Source organism: Brassica napus, chromosome A9 (genome assembly GCF_020379485.1).
Source record: "Brassica napus cultivar Da-Ae chromosome A9, Da-Ae, whole genome shotgun sequence".
Taxonomy (NCBI): Eukaryota; Viridiplantae; Streptophyta; class Magnoliopsida; order Brassicales; family Brassicaceae; genus Brassica; species Brassica napus.
The window spans coordinates 32352116-32368274 of record NC_063442.1 but is presented as its reverse complement, the minus strand read 5'-3'; the positions used below and the strand labels follow the sequence as shown (position 1 = coordinate 32368274).

The following is a 16159-nucleotide window of genomic DNA, read 5'->3' as shown; positions in this document are numbered from 1 at the left end:
CAAATAATTTTGATTTAAGAAATATTGTTGGTGTATATAGACCTTTCCTTCTCGTTGAAACCAATATATGCGACCATTCTATCAACATTACCCCATGCTGATGAATGATTAAATATCCATGTCAAATATGGTATAATTAAGAAATGCGGTAAATTCCCAAAATTAAAAGGTTTAGAAAATATATACTTGTAAGAATACATCATCATTGTTTGTACTTTGCATTTCATATAGCGAAATATTCAAGGGAAAATTGCTAAAACGGAACAAAAAAATAGTATGGTTGTCCCTATGGTATAAATCCATTTTTGTCCATTTTTTGTCCTTTTTACCCTTTTCATTTCTTAAACTTAATGAAATAAATAGTTTTATGAATCAAAAAAATTATAAAAAATAGAAACAATTGATAAAACATCCATATTCACAATTTGGTATATTTTTTTTGTTGAAAAACTTGATAAATTAAAATATTAAATTACGTTCTACTAAAGTAGATTTCGACTTCTACGGAAAATGGGATAGTAGAAATTGAATTCCAGATTAAACAAGTACATCTACTTTTTTTAGAATGAACAATCTACTTTTTCTTAAACCTCTAAATATGTAAAATGCGAATTCTACTAATTGTAAAGTTAGCTACTTTTTTGTTGAATGCAATTTCTACTTTTACAAGGTATTCTGTAATTAATAGTAGGAATGCGAAATCTAAAAACTACTCAAACGGCTATATAAAGTAGAATCTCTTATGAGTTTTTTGTCTTGGTTCTACGCTTGTAGAGAGCGCCTTCTACGGATAAGAAAATCTGATTTTGGCGAAAATTATGGAAATTTCAGTTAAGAAAATATTCTAACTCCCTAAAACATGAGAAACTCGATTTACCTTGTTAAAAATATCAAAACATCGATTCTAACTTTTTGTCTTCATTAAACCATGTTTTTTTCATAGTTTTTTTTTTTAAATCACAAACTCTTGTTCTACCAATAATCAATGTGTTTGCTAGTTTCTTTTTAGGTGTTGATTGAGATGTTTTCAACTTTGATGATCAAATAAAAGAGCCTTTTTCGTTGGTGCTAAAATGTGGAAGCGAGAAATGGAATAGCTACAATTGAACTTATATTATCCATAATACAATTGTGGGAAAAAAAACAGTCTCACGACAAAGTGATGCGCATCATCAAGAAGCGTCCAGACATCAAGCTGACCAGCCATGCTATTATTCTCTTCCGCAATATTCTTCATACTACTGTATTTTTGTATGATCAGTTTCCTATACCAACGCCGCGATCGTACAGAGCAACAGATCATCCGTGGGAAGTGCTAGCTGCCTGATTCTTCTCCACGGCTACTTCCCAACTCCAGCTCTAATAGCATCTTGATCAGCCCACATCACTTCCAAAGACAAAGCATCTGTTCAAAAATCATCTCCCTGCTAACCATAACAAGAACCAACTCAATTCCTTTGGCATAAAACATTAAAAGGTTATGAGGGAAGCACTTGATTGTACGAGATAAGCTTCTATTTTTCCAGTGTTATGTGTGTAACTGAGATCAAGAGAAAATTTTCACGTTTTGAGAAACCAAAATAATGAGTTTCTTCCATTCAATATTTAGTACAAGCATAATCAAAGCCATACGTACCCAGTATCCTATGTTTTCTAACACCTATATACTGTATAATTTATGCAGACATCATCTTTAAAATATTGCGATATTACTACGTGAAGAAAAAAAGAACAACATATTAAACAAAGAGCACAAACAAAAATAATTAGGAATCAACATCACTTCTTCACAAAACGTGCAGAAACTTGAATAAACTGAAAGAAATACCATAGCCAAACCAATAATCCATTAAAGGACAGTACTTAGTTCAAGCTTCAAGTACACAAAATACTAAAAACTATGTTGTCTGCAATAAGCCGATAACTAAAGGACTGGTTGCTAAAACCAGATGCGAGATAAGCAGCAGGCCCGACTCAAATAACGAAAGAGAAATAGGAAGAAGAAAGTTTTAACTTTACCTCACGGCTAGCGATGTCGGATAAAGAGAGAGGCGGAGAGAACAAGATGAAGGGCTTCCGCCGGAAGAGAGAGTCTATTTCACCAATCATCTAGAGAAGCTCTGAAATCGCTTTCTTGTTCGTGGAGCGAGAGAAGTGGAGTAAGACGAAGGGGAGAGATTCGATCAAACCCACGGTGGAAAGTTCGATTTCATCGGTTGGTAGACTCGTCGTTGATTTCACTGGAGAAGACACAGAATCTCCTTCTTGTTCGTCTAGATAGAGAGAGAGAGAGGCAGAGAAACAAACAGTTAGGTTACTGGTTTTTGAACCTTTTTCTTTTATTTTTATTTTAATTTATTTTGCCTTTCTAAAACGTTTGTTTATTTTTTATTAAACTTTTTAAAATTCATTTTAATTTTTAAATTGTGTTTAATTTTATTAACTCAGGGTTAATTTTGGGATTATGAAAAATATTATACCATAGGGACAATTTAATGGTGATTTTATACCAAAGGGACAACAGTGCTAAATTTTTGTTCCGTTTTGGCAATTTTCTCAATATTCAATAATATTTAGAAATTATGTTACCTCTCTATTTTTAACATAAAAATCATGTTATCTCAAATATAAAATTTTTAGAACAATGTATGCGTATTTCAATGGTCCATATAAAGCCAGGTTTTTTTTTTTTTTTGAGAACTTATAAAGACAAATTGTTTATATCGAGATAAGTTCTAAACATAGGAAAATTTACACATACTCGTCAAAAATACCGTAAGCGTATATTTAATATTCTTTGACTAAAACTTCCATAGTTCCATGTTGATTTTCTTCTAAAAGCGTTTGATGCAGTCTATTATATACTTTTTGCTTTATTTAACTGATAATACTTTCATACATTTCATACAAATGTTTTATCTTATGTGATGTAGAAAACCAAATAATTTCTAAATCGATATTTTAAGGAATGGCAATGGATCAGTTGCACGGATCGTGCTGCAAAGGAAAGACCTTAGAGCATCATTTAGCTTATACAAACTCACTTAAGTTTCTCAGATACTAGTTTAAAAAAAAAACGTTTTTCAGATATATACTTTAATAGCTTAAAAGTGTTTTTTTTTAATTATAACAACACTTCTATTACTATGCAATCGAAGTACATGATCTTCGTGAAGAAAATTAGTAAAAGTGTTATTGAATAGAAAAGAAAAGTAAATTGACAATTCATTTTATAAATAAACATTACCAAGTAGTAAATTGAAAAGTAAAACCAATATCTTAACGAAAATTAAAATCTCTACTAGGACAGACTTACCTCTTTTTTCTTTCTTCACTTTTAATATTTTAATTTGTTTTATCCCTTAGAAATCTATTAAGATAGTTTCTCTAAATGAGTTTTTCAATATTTAAATATTAATTTTTTTTTTAAGAAATCATTAGAAAATACATGATATATGAGTCTCACCATTTTTGAGATTTTTTCAAATAAAACGTTGTTGTGAATTTCTCCAATAATACATCATTTTGAGAAAACAAAAAAATCAGAATATGAATAGTTTCTCTTCAAATTTGAAAGAATACTATTCACAACCTCATTTTTACTATTGAACTTTTTATTTATAGGTTGCCCTTAAAATTTTATATAATTTTATTTTATATTTAAAGATTACATATTTATTTACTTTATTAAAATTAATAATATTTTCATTAATACAATTACATGTTCATATAAATCAATGTCTATTCTTTTAGAAACTAAATATGTACAAAATAAATATTTTGATGAAATATAAATTATAATGAGTGAAATTTATAAGTTTTTAAAATACATAGCATTATTAGAATTAATAACAACTATTAATAATAGAATATACTTGAAATGTTCTATTTTGTGGGAAAAAGGATGGAACCATTGGAATAAAATTCAAACTAATTTTAATTTACATCAGGAAAATTTTAAAAATTTGATAGCAACCATTGGACAGGCCCTAAGTGGTTATCTTGAAATCTATCAACATAGATGTTCTTATAACTTGTTTTCCCCATTGAGCTTTATGATTTATACCCAATAGTTGCCCAACTAATGAAATGATGTTAAAAATAAAAAAAGATAAAAAAATATGTATATGGAAGAAAAAAATTCGAACGTGAGAAATGCAAGAACACAGTGATTGATTTAAGTCAAAATCGTGCCAACAAGTATATATTTTACAAAATTCCGGTTAAATACGAACCATGACTACATCAAAATGAGCATCATTACTAGTTAGAGACTTTGGCCTCGAATGTTAGTTGCGGGATGAGAAGAACACACGATGATAGAGAATGTGTTTTACCATTCACTTGTGTTTCTATTAGTTTTATAAATAAATAAATAATAAAAGAGTAGTGCGGGACAGAGTGTGGGAAAGTTTTGGTCTTCAACCACACCTGTGTTTAACAAGAGATGAATATGGTGTGGTTAGAAGTGTAGGCTTCAAATGGTAACAGCGGTTTGAGCGGTATGAGACAAACGGATTGGATAGTGCGGTACTGCTTAACTGCGGTTTGTATAAGAGAAACGCATACTGCGGAACAACTGCGGATCGTCCAAAATAAATGGTTCTAAACAAAGTATGAATAGTGACAAGTATAATGAGTAGTGCAACTCAGGGAAGTATTTATATTTTCAAAACCAGTATTCACTTTGAACCACACCATATTTATCTCTTGTTAAACATGGGTGTGGTTGGAGACAAAAAATTTTCCGCACTCTGTCCCGCACTACTCTCTTATTATTTATTTTATTTATAAAATTAATAAAAACACAAGTGAATAGTAACACATATTCTCTACCGCCGTGCGTTCTATTCATTCCGCAACTAACATCCGAGGCCATTCGAAGTTGTATACTATTGCTGAACAGAAAAAGAAGAAAAAAGTGTATAATATTATAAAAAATTATTTTTACTATAAAAATATAATAAAAATTATAATTTATTTAGTTTTGCTTAAACAACATCTAACACAATTATAATTTTAAAAATAAAACAAGATATTAGATATAAAATTTCGCAATAGCATGATAAATTTTACATTTCAAATATATAAAATATATTTTTAAAAATTATATTAGTACCACTAAATTTTTAGTTTGAAAATATAAATATATCCCGCAGTTATACTATTCATTTTATATATCACCATTCATACTTCGTTTTGAACCATTTATTTGAGACGATCCGTAGTTGTTCCGCGGTATGTGTTTTTCTTATACAAACCACAGTTAAACCATACTGCAATATCCAACCCGTTTGTCCCGCACCGTTTTAGAGCCTTTAAATAAGTTTCTCACGACAATCTTCAAAAAAAAAATTGAATCATTGAATATTAAGTTTGTATATGAGTTTCTAACGAGAGACAGACTTTCTATTTCTCTTCCTCTTTTTCGTCGTTTCAGATTATTTTAGTGGTTAAAGACCTATCAAGATCGTGGGTAAAAGATAATGATTAATAGAAAGGGGGGGGGGAGGGCGTTTTTAAGGTAGGGTTCTTAGCGGAATATAAGAAAGCGTCTTTTAACTTTTAATTAAAAAAACTAAGAATTAGTTTTAGCTTTTTTTAGTTAAAAATTTAGAGACGGTATCTTATATTTCGCTAAGAATCCACTTTAAGAATCCCAATTAATCATACTCGAAGACCTATATAAAAAAGAGTTTCTCTGTCATCTTTTTAATTTGTCTGAGCTAAACCAAAGTTGATTTAAAATTGAGAATAACCGTATAGTTAACTGAATATTATAATTTCAGTAATTTTTTGTCTGAACAGAGTATATCCGCCGAATATATGACCTTATAAAACATATTATAGAACAGTGTTAGAACATGATTAATGAAAGAGATCTATTTGAGATTCTTAGATCATGATTTGGCATTTTTCTATTAAAATGCGTTTTTTATATCTTTTATTTATGAAATATTTTTTTTAGTTAAAAATTATGAAACCGTATACTTTCGTTGATCATGGTCTTATAAACTGTTTGGATCAATCTTTTTTTTTCTTGGATCAATCTCTTTTACATAATAAACATTTAAATAAGTTAGTGTTTTTTCGCTTGCGTACAAAATTATATAACTATTTATTGTGGCTAATTCTCCCTTGAGCCGAGAAGCTAGGAGCCACCGTTAACCTAGAAGAACCACCAGACGAATCTGTCATAAATTCCAACGGCGGAGAATTCTCCGAAACACGCCACATCTTCACCGACCTATCTAAACTCCCACTGTACACAATCCACCGTCTCTCACCCGAAACAGACTCTTGATCTCTCTCCACCGCCAAACACTTCACCGGACCTGCATGTCCTGTCAAAACCGAAACACACGCGTGCTCTCCACCTCTGCCGCCGCCACCACCACCGCGTTCAGGTCTCCTCCAAACGCGAATCCCGAGATCAGCAGAACCACTGAACAACAAATTCCCCGCCGCGAAGAGACAAAGAACGGCGAGTTTATGCCCTTTCAAAACGCCGCCGTTTTTCATATTAGTATCCCGTTCCCAAAAGTTAACGGTTCCGTCAGATGAACCGCAGTAAATTAACATCCCGCTCTGATCAACCGCTATCGCCGTCACTGCGCAGTCTTGTTTCAATAACGTCTCGGAGAAGAAATGTCTCGTCTCCTTGGCTTGGTCCTCTCTCCTCCACACCTTAACCGAACCATCCGCTGAACCGGAGAAAACCAAACCGTCAAAACCGGCCACGACCGCGTTCACCGCGTCATCATGCGCGTTCACCGACTCCAAGCATCTCAGGTCAGAGACTCTCCACACTTTAAACGTTTTATCCCACGACCCCGAGTACAACAGCCTCCTGTCTTCGCTCAACGCTAGACACGAGATGGCGTCAAGATGTCGGAACCCTTGCGCGCTTGTGCTGGTTCGGTTCCGTCTCATGAAACCTAAGTAAGAGGAAGAGGCTATGGAGTTTTTGATGTAGTCTCGGATAAGCGGCATGGTGCCAACGCGACGGAACACGCTCGAGTCTTTAGACGAGACTTTCCAAACGCGGATCTTCCCGTCTTGATGTCCGGTGAATATCTTGTCCGCTGCAAGAACAATAGCTTTAACCAACCCGCTGTTGGATTTGAACGTGGAGAACTCGATGTGGTTTTTCCAAACCCTAATGTTCTTGGAGTCGGATCCTGTGAAGAGTAAATCGCCAGAGGTGGCTAAAGAATAGATATGGCCTTCTTCGCGGACCAGGGATCCCATGAGAATGTTGGGAGAATATTTCTTTGGTTCTTTGGCGTGCGACGCCGTGGATTTTGACGCAGAAGAACGTGGCGGTTCTATGAGGTTGGGATCGACTTGTACGGACCATGGTGATTTGGCCAATGGAGAAGAGCAGCTTTCAGAGGGAGTTACATCGACGTATGTTATGTCGTAAAGGTCGGGGTCTGGATCAGTTTCTACTTTCTTTAGTTTTGTAAATTTCTGGCTGTTGGGGTCTTTGCTTGAAGGCATTTCAAGAACAAATTATCAGGCTTGAAGAAAGAAGAAACAAAAGATTGGAGATGATGGTGCCTATCTTGAATTTATGGATAGTTGTGTGTTCTATATATAGTTCATACAAAATCACAACCGTTTAAATCGGAAGAACCCTCCATAGATTTTTTTTAGAGATGAATACAAATAATTGTTGTCAGGAAGAGAAGAAGAATAAGAAGAATAGTTTATATATCTATCTTCTATCTAAATTTGTTAAATATATCTCATAGCAAAAGGAATTGCATCATCATTGCGATCTTCTTGATTTTTATATTCTCCATTATCATTTTAATAAAACTAATCAAAGGAATTTTATACACTGTTATAACTAACTAGCATAAGAAGCATTCATTATGAAAACACATTAGGACAACTTTTATATGTTGAAAATTTGAACAACTGTTGTGTATTGTTATGTTGAAGTTTTTTGGTTGGGGTCAGCCCAGAATATAAACCACCTAAACTGTTGATTAAGACATGGCATTTTTAGTTTATTTTCCTATTAATGTATATAGTTAAATAATATTGATAGTTTTATAGTTAGAAGAATATTGATTAAGACATGTCATTTTTAGTTTATTTTCCTATTAATGTATATAGTTAAATAATATTGATAGTTTTATAGTTAGAAGAATATTGTTAAAAATTATTTTTAGTTAAGTTTTTTCATTGTTTTGGTGACTATGAGCACCTTATTAATATTAAATTCGGATTTATAATAGATTTCTAATCTAAAACTAAATGGTAATAAGTGGAATGACATTATTTCTGTATATATTAGTTAATTGTTTTTCAATTACCAATATAAGATTTTCATTCATTGATTCTATACTAAGTGAAATTTAATTAGAATTAGTGAAATTTTAACTCAATATAAAATCAATTGATGATAAGTAAGTAGATTATATCAATTTATATTAGTTAATTATTTTTGTAAAACTTTTTGAGATTTTCAGTCATTCAGCTTTCAATTTAAACAAGCACACAAACATAATTCGGTTAATGAAAAAAGAGAGAAGAAAACATAAAACAGCCATGTTCATCAACCAAAAGACACATGCATGTTCCTCGCTTAATACGAATGTGTCCACTACACTCTTCGTTTGTTGTTGGTATTTTGCTCATACAAATAACATCCTCAAAAGTAATCTCATCTCTTCTGACGAGCTTCCATCAACAAGTTGCTTCTCCACCTTTTTCTGATGAGCTTCCATCAACAAGTCCCATAATCAATCTTAGAGAGTCACCACAAGCCAATATCTCATCAAGTCCTACCACAGAAAACGACGACGGCGTGAATAGAAAAAAATCTCGATTTGCATCGCACCACGTTGGAACCGAACCCATGACTACCCACTCAAGTCGTACACATGAACTACTCCATCATACCAAGTTCGTAACACTAAACACTTGCCGTTATAAGCTTCTACGTACCAGCTAACTATATTTTTGTCAATCACTCCGTTCTGGATCTGCTTCTCGAGGACCCACTTGGAATCACTGAGAATGTTCTTGAGTGCATAAAAGTAAATGACTTCCTCATTGGCTGATACCAAAGTCAAGCTATTAACTCCGGGTGCAAAGAGGGTTCTCGAAGTCAATCCCTGTGGGAAGTCAATCTTGATCAGCCGTGCTTTCTCTGTTTCGGGGTTGAAAGATATGATGCTTCCGTCATTTCTTAGTCAGTGAAGAAACCCTCCAAGTAAACAGGGTTCTTCATACGGTCATCAAGATTGCTTGTGTGGCAAGTAAGTGTCGTTTTTGAACATGTCCATGAGTCTCCGGCATTAATCTCGAAACCATACATCGTTTCATCGGTTTTTGCCATCTCGAATATGTACACAACTTTGAAATTCTGTGTGGTTCGATCAAGCTGATTAACCGCGAGCCCTAGCTGCTTTCTCTTGTCCCGACGAGTCAAGAATCGAAACTTCTTCCTAATGGGATTTGTCACGCATAGACGATCATCAATGAAAAGAAGAAGAAGGCCTGAGCAGCATCCAAAAATATGACACTCCATTAAGCTGTTTTTGTTTTTATGTGACCTAGAACCGCCGTGTGGGTGGTGGTAGACTAGGTAAGGTGAGCCATAAGTGGAGATATGAAGCAAACTGGATTTCAGATACAAAAGAAGGGTTTTGTATATGCGATTGGAGTGATGTATTTGCGCAACACAACATAGCCAGCGCTCTGAGATCAGTCTTGAAAAGAACCTTGTTGAAGAGATGGCCAGGCAAGCTGTCCATTATCGGAGAAATTAATTGGCGTTTTGTTATATTATGCTAGGTGTGTTCGTTTTTTTTGGTTTTTGAGTGTTTGTGTTTGTATTTATATATAGTACCTACGCAAATTCCAAGAAGAAATTTGATTTGCAAATTTATAATTTAAGTATAAAAAGGAAAAGATCTAATAGTCTGTTTATTAAAAAAGAAAAAGTTAATTTGACTCTTATTTATAAATTTAACTCTAATTTTGTTTTAAAACTAGTTTAAATTTCATACTTATTTTCATTTAAGTCATTTATTATCAAAAACAGTACTTATGAAAATGTCATTACTATATTTTTCAACTGAGCAGGAAAAAATAAAAATAATAATTATTTTGCCTTCAGACAAACTTATTTAGTACATGTTTTATATATCCATAAAAATAAATTTATTTCTCTTTGGTAACATATTTATTTAATTATTTATATACTTAATTAATTATAAGCTCAATAGATTTTTGTAAGAAAATTTTCACTTTGACCAAATTTATTTAACTTCCATAGATTTAATAGAAATTTGTTATATTTAGTTTCTTCGGCCACATACTTACTTAATTTTTACAGGCTTATACAAGATTTCTAGGTTTATTTTTCTTTGACCACTGATTTATTTAGTTTTGATAGAGATAATTGGGTTTTGTTAGATTCTTTGACCACCAATTTACTTAATTTTGACAGATTTAATTAAATTTTGATAGATTTGATCTGACCATAAATTTATTTAGAGCATTTCTAATGTTGAACTTTTTTTTCTCCAAATTTGACTTTCTTAGAAAATAAAGTAACATATTCTCCACTGGTTTTCTTTATATTTTCTTCAAAAAAAGTTCTAAATATATTCTCCGATGTTAAGATTGCCATTATGTTCCTTTGAATCCGAGTGATGTAGTTATCTGTTTATGATTGTAGTTGCTTTTTCTCAGACTCATACTCATATACCATCACGATGATTTGATTAGGTGGTTGTTGATAGAGGACATACTCAACTACTTTGTATCTTACAAGTTTTGGTAAGATGATCAATCCTAATTAAGATTGTTCTGATATCGTATATCTTATTACCATTGTTAGATACCAAGAATAATATTCTTTGGTATCTAACAACCAGTGTCATATTTGTGCTAGTGGCTTGTTGATTTGCTTCTGGTTGTGTATTGTTTTAAACCTCCATGCTTCCTCTTAATATTCTTGAATGTTCATGAAAGGCAGGAGACGATCATTTCAAACAGTCTATTCTACGAATGAGTTAGTTGTGAAGACAAGAAAAATCATTTGCAAAACTAATTTATATCATCCATGGAAAATTATGATTTTCAGATGAATATTTTAGTAGAATAATATTAATTTTTCGTCAGTTCTTATTGTCCGTCAAAAATTCCATCAATTCTTTGCCTAATGTTTAACTAATGTATTTACTTTTGAGATATTAAAGCATGTCCATCCATAGAATTTAAGTAAAGTTAAAAAAAAACAGTTTAGCGATAAATAATAATTAAAAACTAAATAAGTATTTAGAAAAAATGAAATACTATTGAGTTAAAGTTCACATCCTGAGATATTCATTTAATTTTTAATTATTATTTATCAATAAGATATTTTTAGAGAATTACACTTAGGGTATGACTGGTTTTCCCGCTACCACCCGCAAACGCAGCTTTTGCGGTTGGTAGCGGTTGCTGGCGTTTTGCAACAATCGCTCAAACCGCTCTAAACCGCTCCAAATCGCTCCAAATCGCTCTGAACCTCATAAATTCAAAAGCTGGTTCCAGCTAGCGTTTGCGGTTGCGGGCGTTTGCGGGAGGATAAAAAAAATTATTTTTTTTCCAAAACAATATAAATACAAAAATAAAAAAATTCAATAAAAAAATTAAACTGAAATTATAAAAATGCTAAAATATATCAATTAAATTTTAATTAATATTATAAAACTTTAAAATAAAAATATTTTCTATATTTTTAAAAAATTTAAACTATAACTTTCTAAATATAAATTTTATATTTATTATAATATTATTATTTTTGATATTTTTATAATTGTATAAAATGTAAATATTGTTAATTTATTATTTAACTGCTGCTGCATTTGGTAGTTAACCAGTCATAAGTATCCCGCAAACGCACAAATTTCTAACCGCATAACCAGTCGTACAAATCTCTTAAAACCGCTAGAAACCGCAACCACCCGCATCCGCAAACTCCCGCAACCGCAACCGCAACCGCTGCGGTTAAACCAGTCAGGCCCTTAGAGCACCCGCATCGGTGCTTCTATAGAAGAGTCTCTAGCTAGAAAAAGTATAGAACAATTAAACAGTAAGAGAAAATGACGTTAGATAGAAAGAATCGTCTCTAAATGAAGGTACTTTCTATTGTTCTAAAGAAACTATGGAGCCATGTGTCTTCTTCTAATTCACATGCTTTTATTTTACATTATAAATTTAATTATTCAACCAAATTATTAATATAATTATATGAGAGACTCAGTATTGAGAAATTGACCACTAAGAGCATCTTTAGAGCATGATTATTGCAGTTTCTAAAGAAGGGTTTTAAACAAAATAAGTCATTTATTTAAATCAAAACTAAATAAAAAGCTAATAAGCGATCCTTAATACATGATTTTGGAGACCGATAATAACAAGGATCCTTAAACCACGTGTCAGCAACTATGAAATTTGATATTTTTTTTTCTTTTTTTCTTTTCTCTTTCTTTTCTTTCTTTCCTCCTCTCTTGTCTTCTCCGTCTACTATCTACAGCGAGGTTCAGTCGAGCCGGATCAACAACACCCTTCCGTCGAAGGTCCTGTCAGCTCCGCCGCCGGGAACTCAGGTTAGGGTTCTCTCCGTCTGATCTGATGAAACGGTTCGTCGAAACCACCGGTGTCTCGCTTGTCTCCCAAGGAATCTGGACATAAGGAAGCCGGCGATTCAGATTCCGTTCTCAGCCCTAAGCTCAAGGAATCAGAGAAGAAACTCGTCGTGGGCAACGGCCGTGGCGGCGGATGTGAGGCTTCTCAGGTTGCAGAAGGCGGAGACAAGGGCGAATCAACATGTGCCCACCGACTCGTCTCGGACAGTTTTACGAATTCTTCTCCTTCTCCCACCTTACTCCTCCGATCCAATGTGAGTTTCCTTCTCGCTACCTCGTCGCGTTCTGAGTCTAATCTCGCGTACTGATTAACGTTTCTTGAATCTTGCAGATATCAGAAGGTTTGTTCGTCCATCAATTGAAGATAAAGGATTAGATGATCTCTTTCAAATCGATGTAAGGACTCTTTCTTAGTTGTTTGCTTCCGAGAAAAACTTAGGACTGATTTGATATACCATTTTGCAGATCAAAGTTTCAAGTGGGAAGCCTATCACGGTTGTTGCATCAAGAACAGTTTCTTACCCAGCTGAGAAACAGCAGCTTCTTTGTCATTCTTTAGTTGAGCTATATAAGCAGGCCTTTTGATGCTGTAAGTTACAGTTGTTGATAAAGGTTTCACCTTTTTATCTTTTCAGTTCTGTTTTGTGATCTCTGGTGTGGTTGTGATTGTGTCTGCAGGCTTATGACGCTCTTATGAAAGCTTTCATTGAGCATAATAAAGTACGTAAAGCCATTTCTGCTTGTGTTGTGTTATGTTATTAAGGAGGCTTCATAGTATAATAATTTGTTGTTCTGTTTCAGTTTGGCAACCTTCCTTATGGCTTCCGGGCAAACACTTGGGTGGTTCCTCCGGTTGTTGCAAGCAAGTAAGCTCTGTTTAGGTTGTTCTATCTATTGATTCTGTAATGGAGTTAATGTTCTGTTATGTTTATGTTGTGTCTTCTTGTTGTTGTTGTTCTGTTATATTTATGTTTATTCACTAAACTAAAGTCATCCATTTTCTCTCTCTTTTTAGTCATCACACACTCTTTTTTTTTTTAAAAACCCTTAAGTTAAGAAACTATGAATGGAGGACAAAAAATTAGTTGTTTCTTAACTAAATTCTTAACCCACATTTAATACTAAAAAAGTGATCAAGAAACCCTTATGGGGTTATAGGGATAATCATGCTCTTGGCTAAAGACTATCAAAGTTTCTTAGAAAAATAAAGAAAATAATAATTGAATTAGAAAGTATAAAAAACCAACTAAACCACTGAATACATGACAAGTATTTAACGTAATCTCTCAAATGTCAGAAAGAGTATGGTCTTAAAGAATCGTTTCTTGTCTCTTGCCTCCACCTGTACGTTTTCTTTCTTCACTTTCCTTTTTTAATTAATTTTTGTTAGTTCAGAAACGTCTCAAGAGATTGCCGTTGCAGATGTCCTAATGATGCTCTTAGAACATCCGCGGCATGGAATTCTCAACAAGTTTCTAACAATTACAATAATGAAAAAGAGAAAATGTAGAGGATAAAGAGAGACGATCCTTGAAGAAATAGACTTTTGACAAAATTGAAGACTTATTTTAAATGTGTCACTGTATTATTAGTTCATTTTTGCTGTTGTCATTTATTTTTAAAAATCTACAACTAAATAGTAACAAATATAATGATGAAAGATTTAAGAGGGTACCTAACCACAGACAATCTTCAATGTATTTTCTTATTTTTACCTATAAAATAAAAGAACTTTATCATAGAGATGAGTTTTGTTCCAATATGTTACTTTAAAAATAAAGATCTACAAATATAAAACAAAATATAGAAGAATGTTATTTCTTCCTCTATAAATAGAGAAAAATAACAATTTATATTTTAGAGACAAAAATAAAGATTTTGGAGTGATTTAACCTCTAAATGCTATTATAGAAGTAAAAATAAAGATTGTTCAAAAAAAGAGAGATAAAAATAGAGATGAATTGGAAATACTCTAAGGTCTTCTTCTCCAACGGGGAGTTGTAATGAATATCTAATGATTTAGAAAAATAAGAAAAATACAAAATTAAAATTAGGAGAGAAAATACCCATAAAATCTTAATTAATAAGTGTTTGCAGCATACTTATAAGAACTCATTTCTCCACGTGGCAGAATTTAATTAGTTTAACTATTTAATTTTAATTAAAATTTAATAATTCACTTATAATATTTTAAACTAATAATATTTTGGTGTTAGTAACCTCCTTATAAGAATTCATGCGTTGATGTTGTTCTAATGATGCTCTACTTCTAGTGAGTAGTGCTCTTACTCATAGAATGCCTATGTGAAAAGCTTTCTCGTAGAGATGTGAATTAAATAGAAAGATGCACATTGTTCAAAAAAAAAGATGCTCAATAATATAACGGATGAATGAGTTTCAACCCAAGTAACGTAATTTCACATTAATTTAAACTAATAAAAGGAATAATTATACATTCTTATAGCTAGCAGAAGAAACGCATTATGAAAAATACGATTTGGACCACTTTTATATGTTGAAAAATTGAACAATGCGTTGGTTATTGTTATGTTGAATGGAGTAACGATAAAATATACACTCTGATCAAGTTCTACCACTTCATATACATGATCGAGTGTTGGAAAAATATGTTCTCCCTTAGGGCAACATTATCCCTAGGACAAAATTTAAGTCCTTAGGTTATTATATTAATATAGTTAGCTTAAGGGGCATTGGTTAAGGATTAAAAAAATAAGATTATTGGAGGGACTTTTAGAAGTCTCTTAGGTATTTTTTTTTTAAAATTAATAATAACACATAAAAGATAAGAGTTGAAACAAACATTAAACATTTATATTGATAAGATATGAAAAGAAAATTACAAAGTGGAAACAAATTACAACGTAAAAATGAAACAGACGAGAGGCGAAGAGAAAATGAAACAGACGAGAGGCGAAGAGAAATGTGTTTCGCGACTTCGATATCATCGTCCAATCACCTTCCTCCACGTCGCCTTACGGACCAGCCCAAATGCCCCTTAGTTAAGGCCCGTTTTCTCAGTTTATATTGGATTTTGATTTATTTTTGGACCATATATCAGTAAGGGACGGGCCTATCAACCCGCGATAATGTTGCCCTTAGGTTCTTGTAGATATCAATCGGTCTGGTAACCAATATTGTGCTGATATTTTGGCTAGGAGAACTTTACAATCACTATTTAGTGGTGTATGTTCCATTCTGTTCTAACAACATAACTGGAAAAAAAGAAAAAAAAATCTTCTTGATTTTTATCTTCCCCATCCTTTTAAGTCAATGTAATAAAAGAAATTATAACTAGCATAAGAAACATATATTATGAAAAGATGTTTTGGACTACTTTTTACATATTGAAAAGTTGAACATGTGTTTGCTATTTTATGTTGAAGTTTTTGTTTGAGTGATTTTAAGCAAACTGAGTAATGATAAGTTTTAAATTTTATTACCAAACATTATAACATTGCTAAAAAGAGAGAGTAGAACAT

At 32.5% G+C, this 16159-nt stretch overlaps 1 protein-coding gene, 2 long non-coding RNA genes and 1 pseudogene across 3 annotated transcripts; 1 reads left to right on the top strand and 3 right to left on the bottom strand.

Annotated features, from left to right (window-relative positions):
• Positions 1-1078: 1078 nt before the first annotated feature.
• Positions 1079-2676, bottom strand: LOC125578408. Its single transcript, XR_007316508.1, has 2 exons — positions 2020-2676; positions 1079-1424 (listed from the first exon to the last, which is right to left on the bottom strand). It is a non-coding gene; the product is annotated as an uncharacterized LOC125578408 (long non-coding RNA).
• Positions 2677-4971: 2295 nt separating this feature from the next.
• LOC106378812 (protein JINGUBANG) lies at positions 4972-7762 on the bottom strand. Its single transcript, XM_013818879.3, has one exon. The coding sequence runs from the start codon at positions 7501-7503 to the stop codon at positions 6115-6117; it is 1389 nt and encodes a 462-aa protein (XP_013674333.3). The 5' UTR covers positions 7504-7762; the 3' UTR covers positions 4972-6114.
• A 191-nt stretch (positions 7763-7953) lies between these two features.
• Positions 7954-11230, bottom strand: LOC111209578 (annotated as a pseudogene).
• A 748-nt stretch (positions 11231-11978) lies between these two features.
• On the top strand, positions 11979-13666 carry LOC106444548. The gene is made up of 3 exons (XR_007316507.1): positions 11979-13248; positions 13338-13379; positions 13461-13666. It is a non-coding gene; the product is annotated as an uncharacterized LOC106444548 (long non-coding RNA).
• The last annotated feature ends 2493 nt before the right edge of the window (positions 13667-16159 follow it).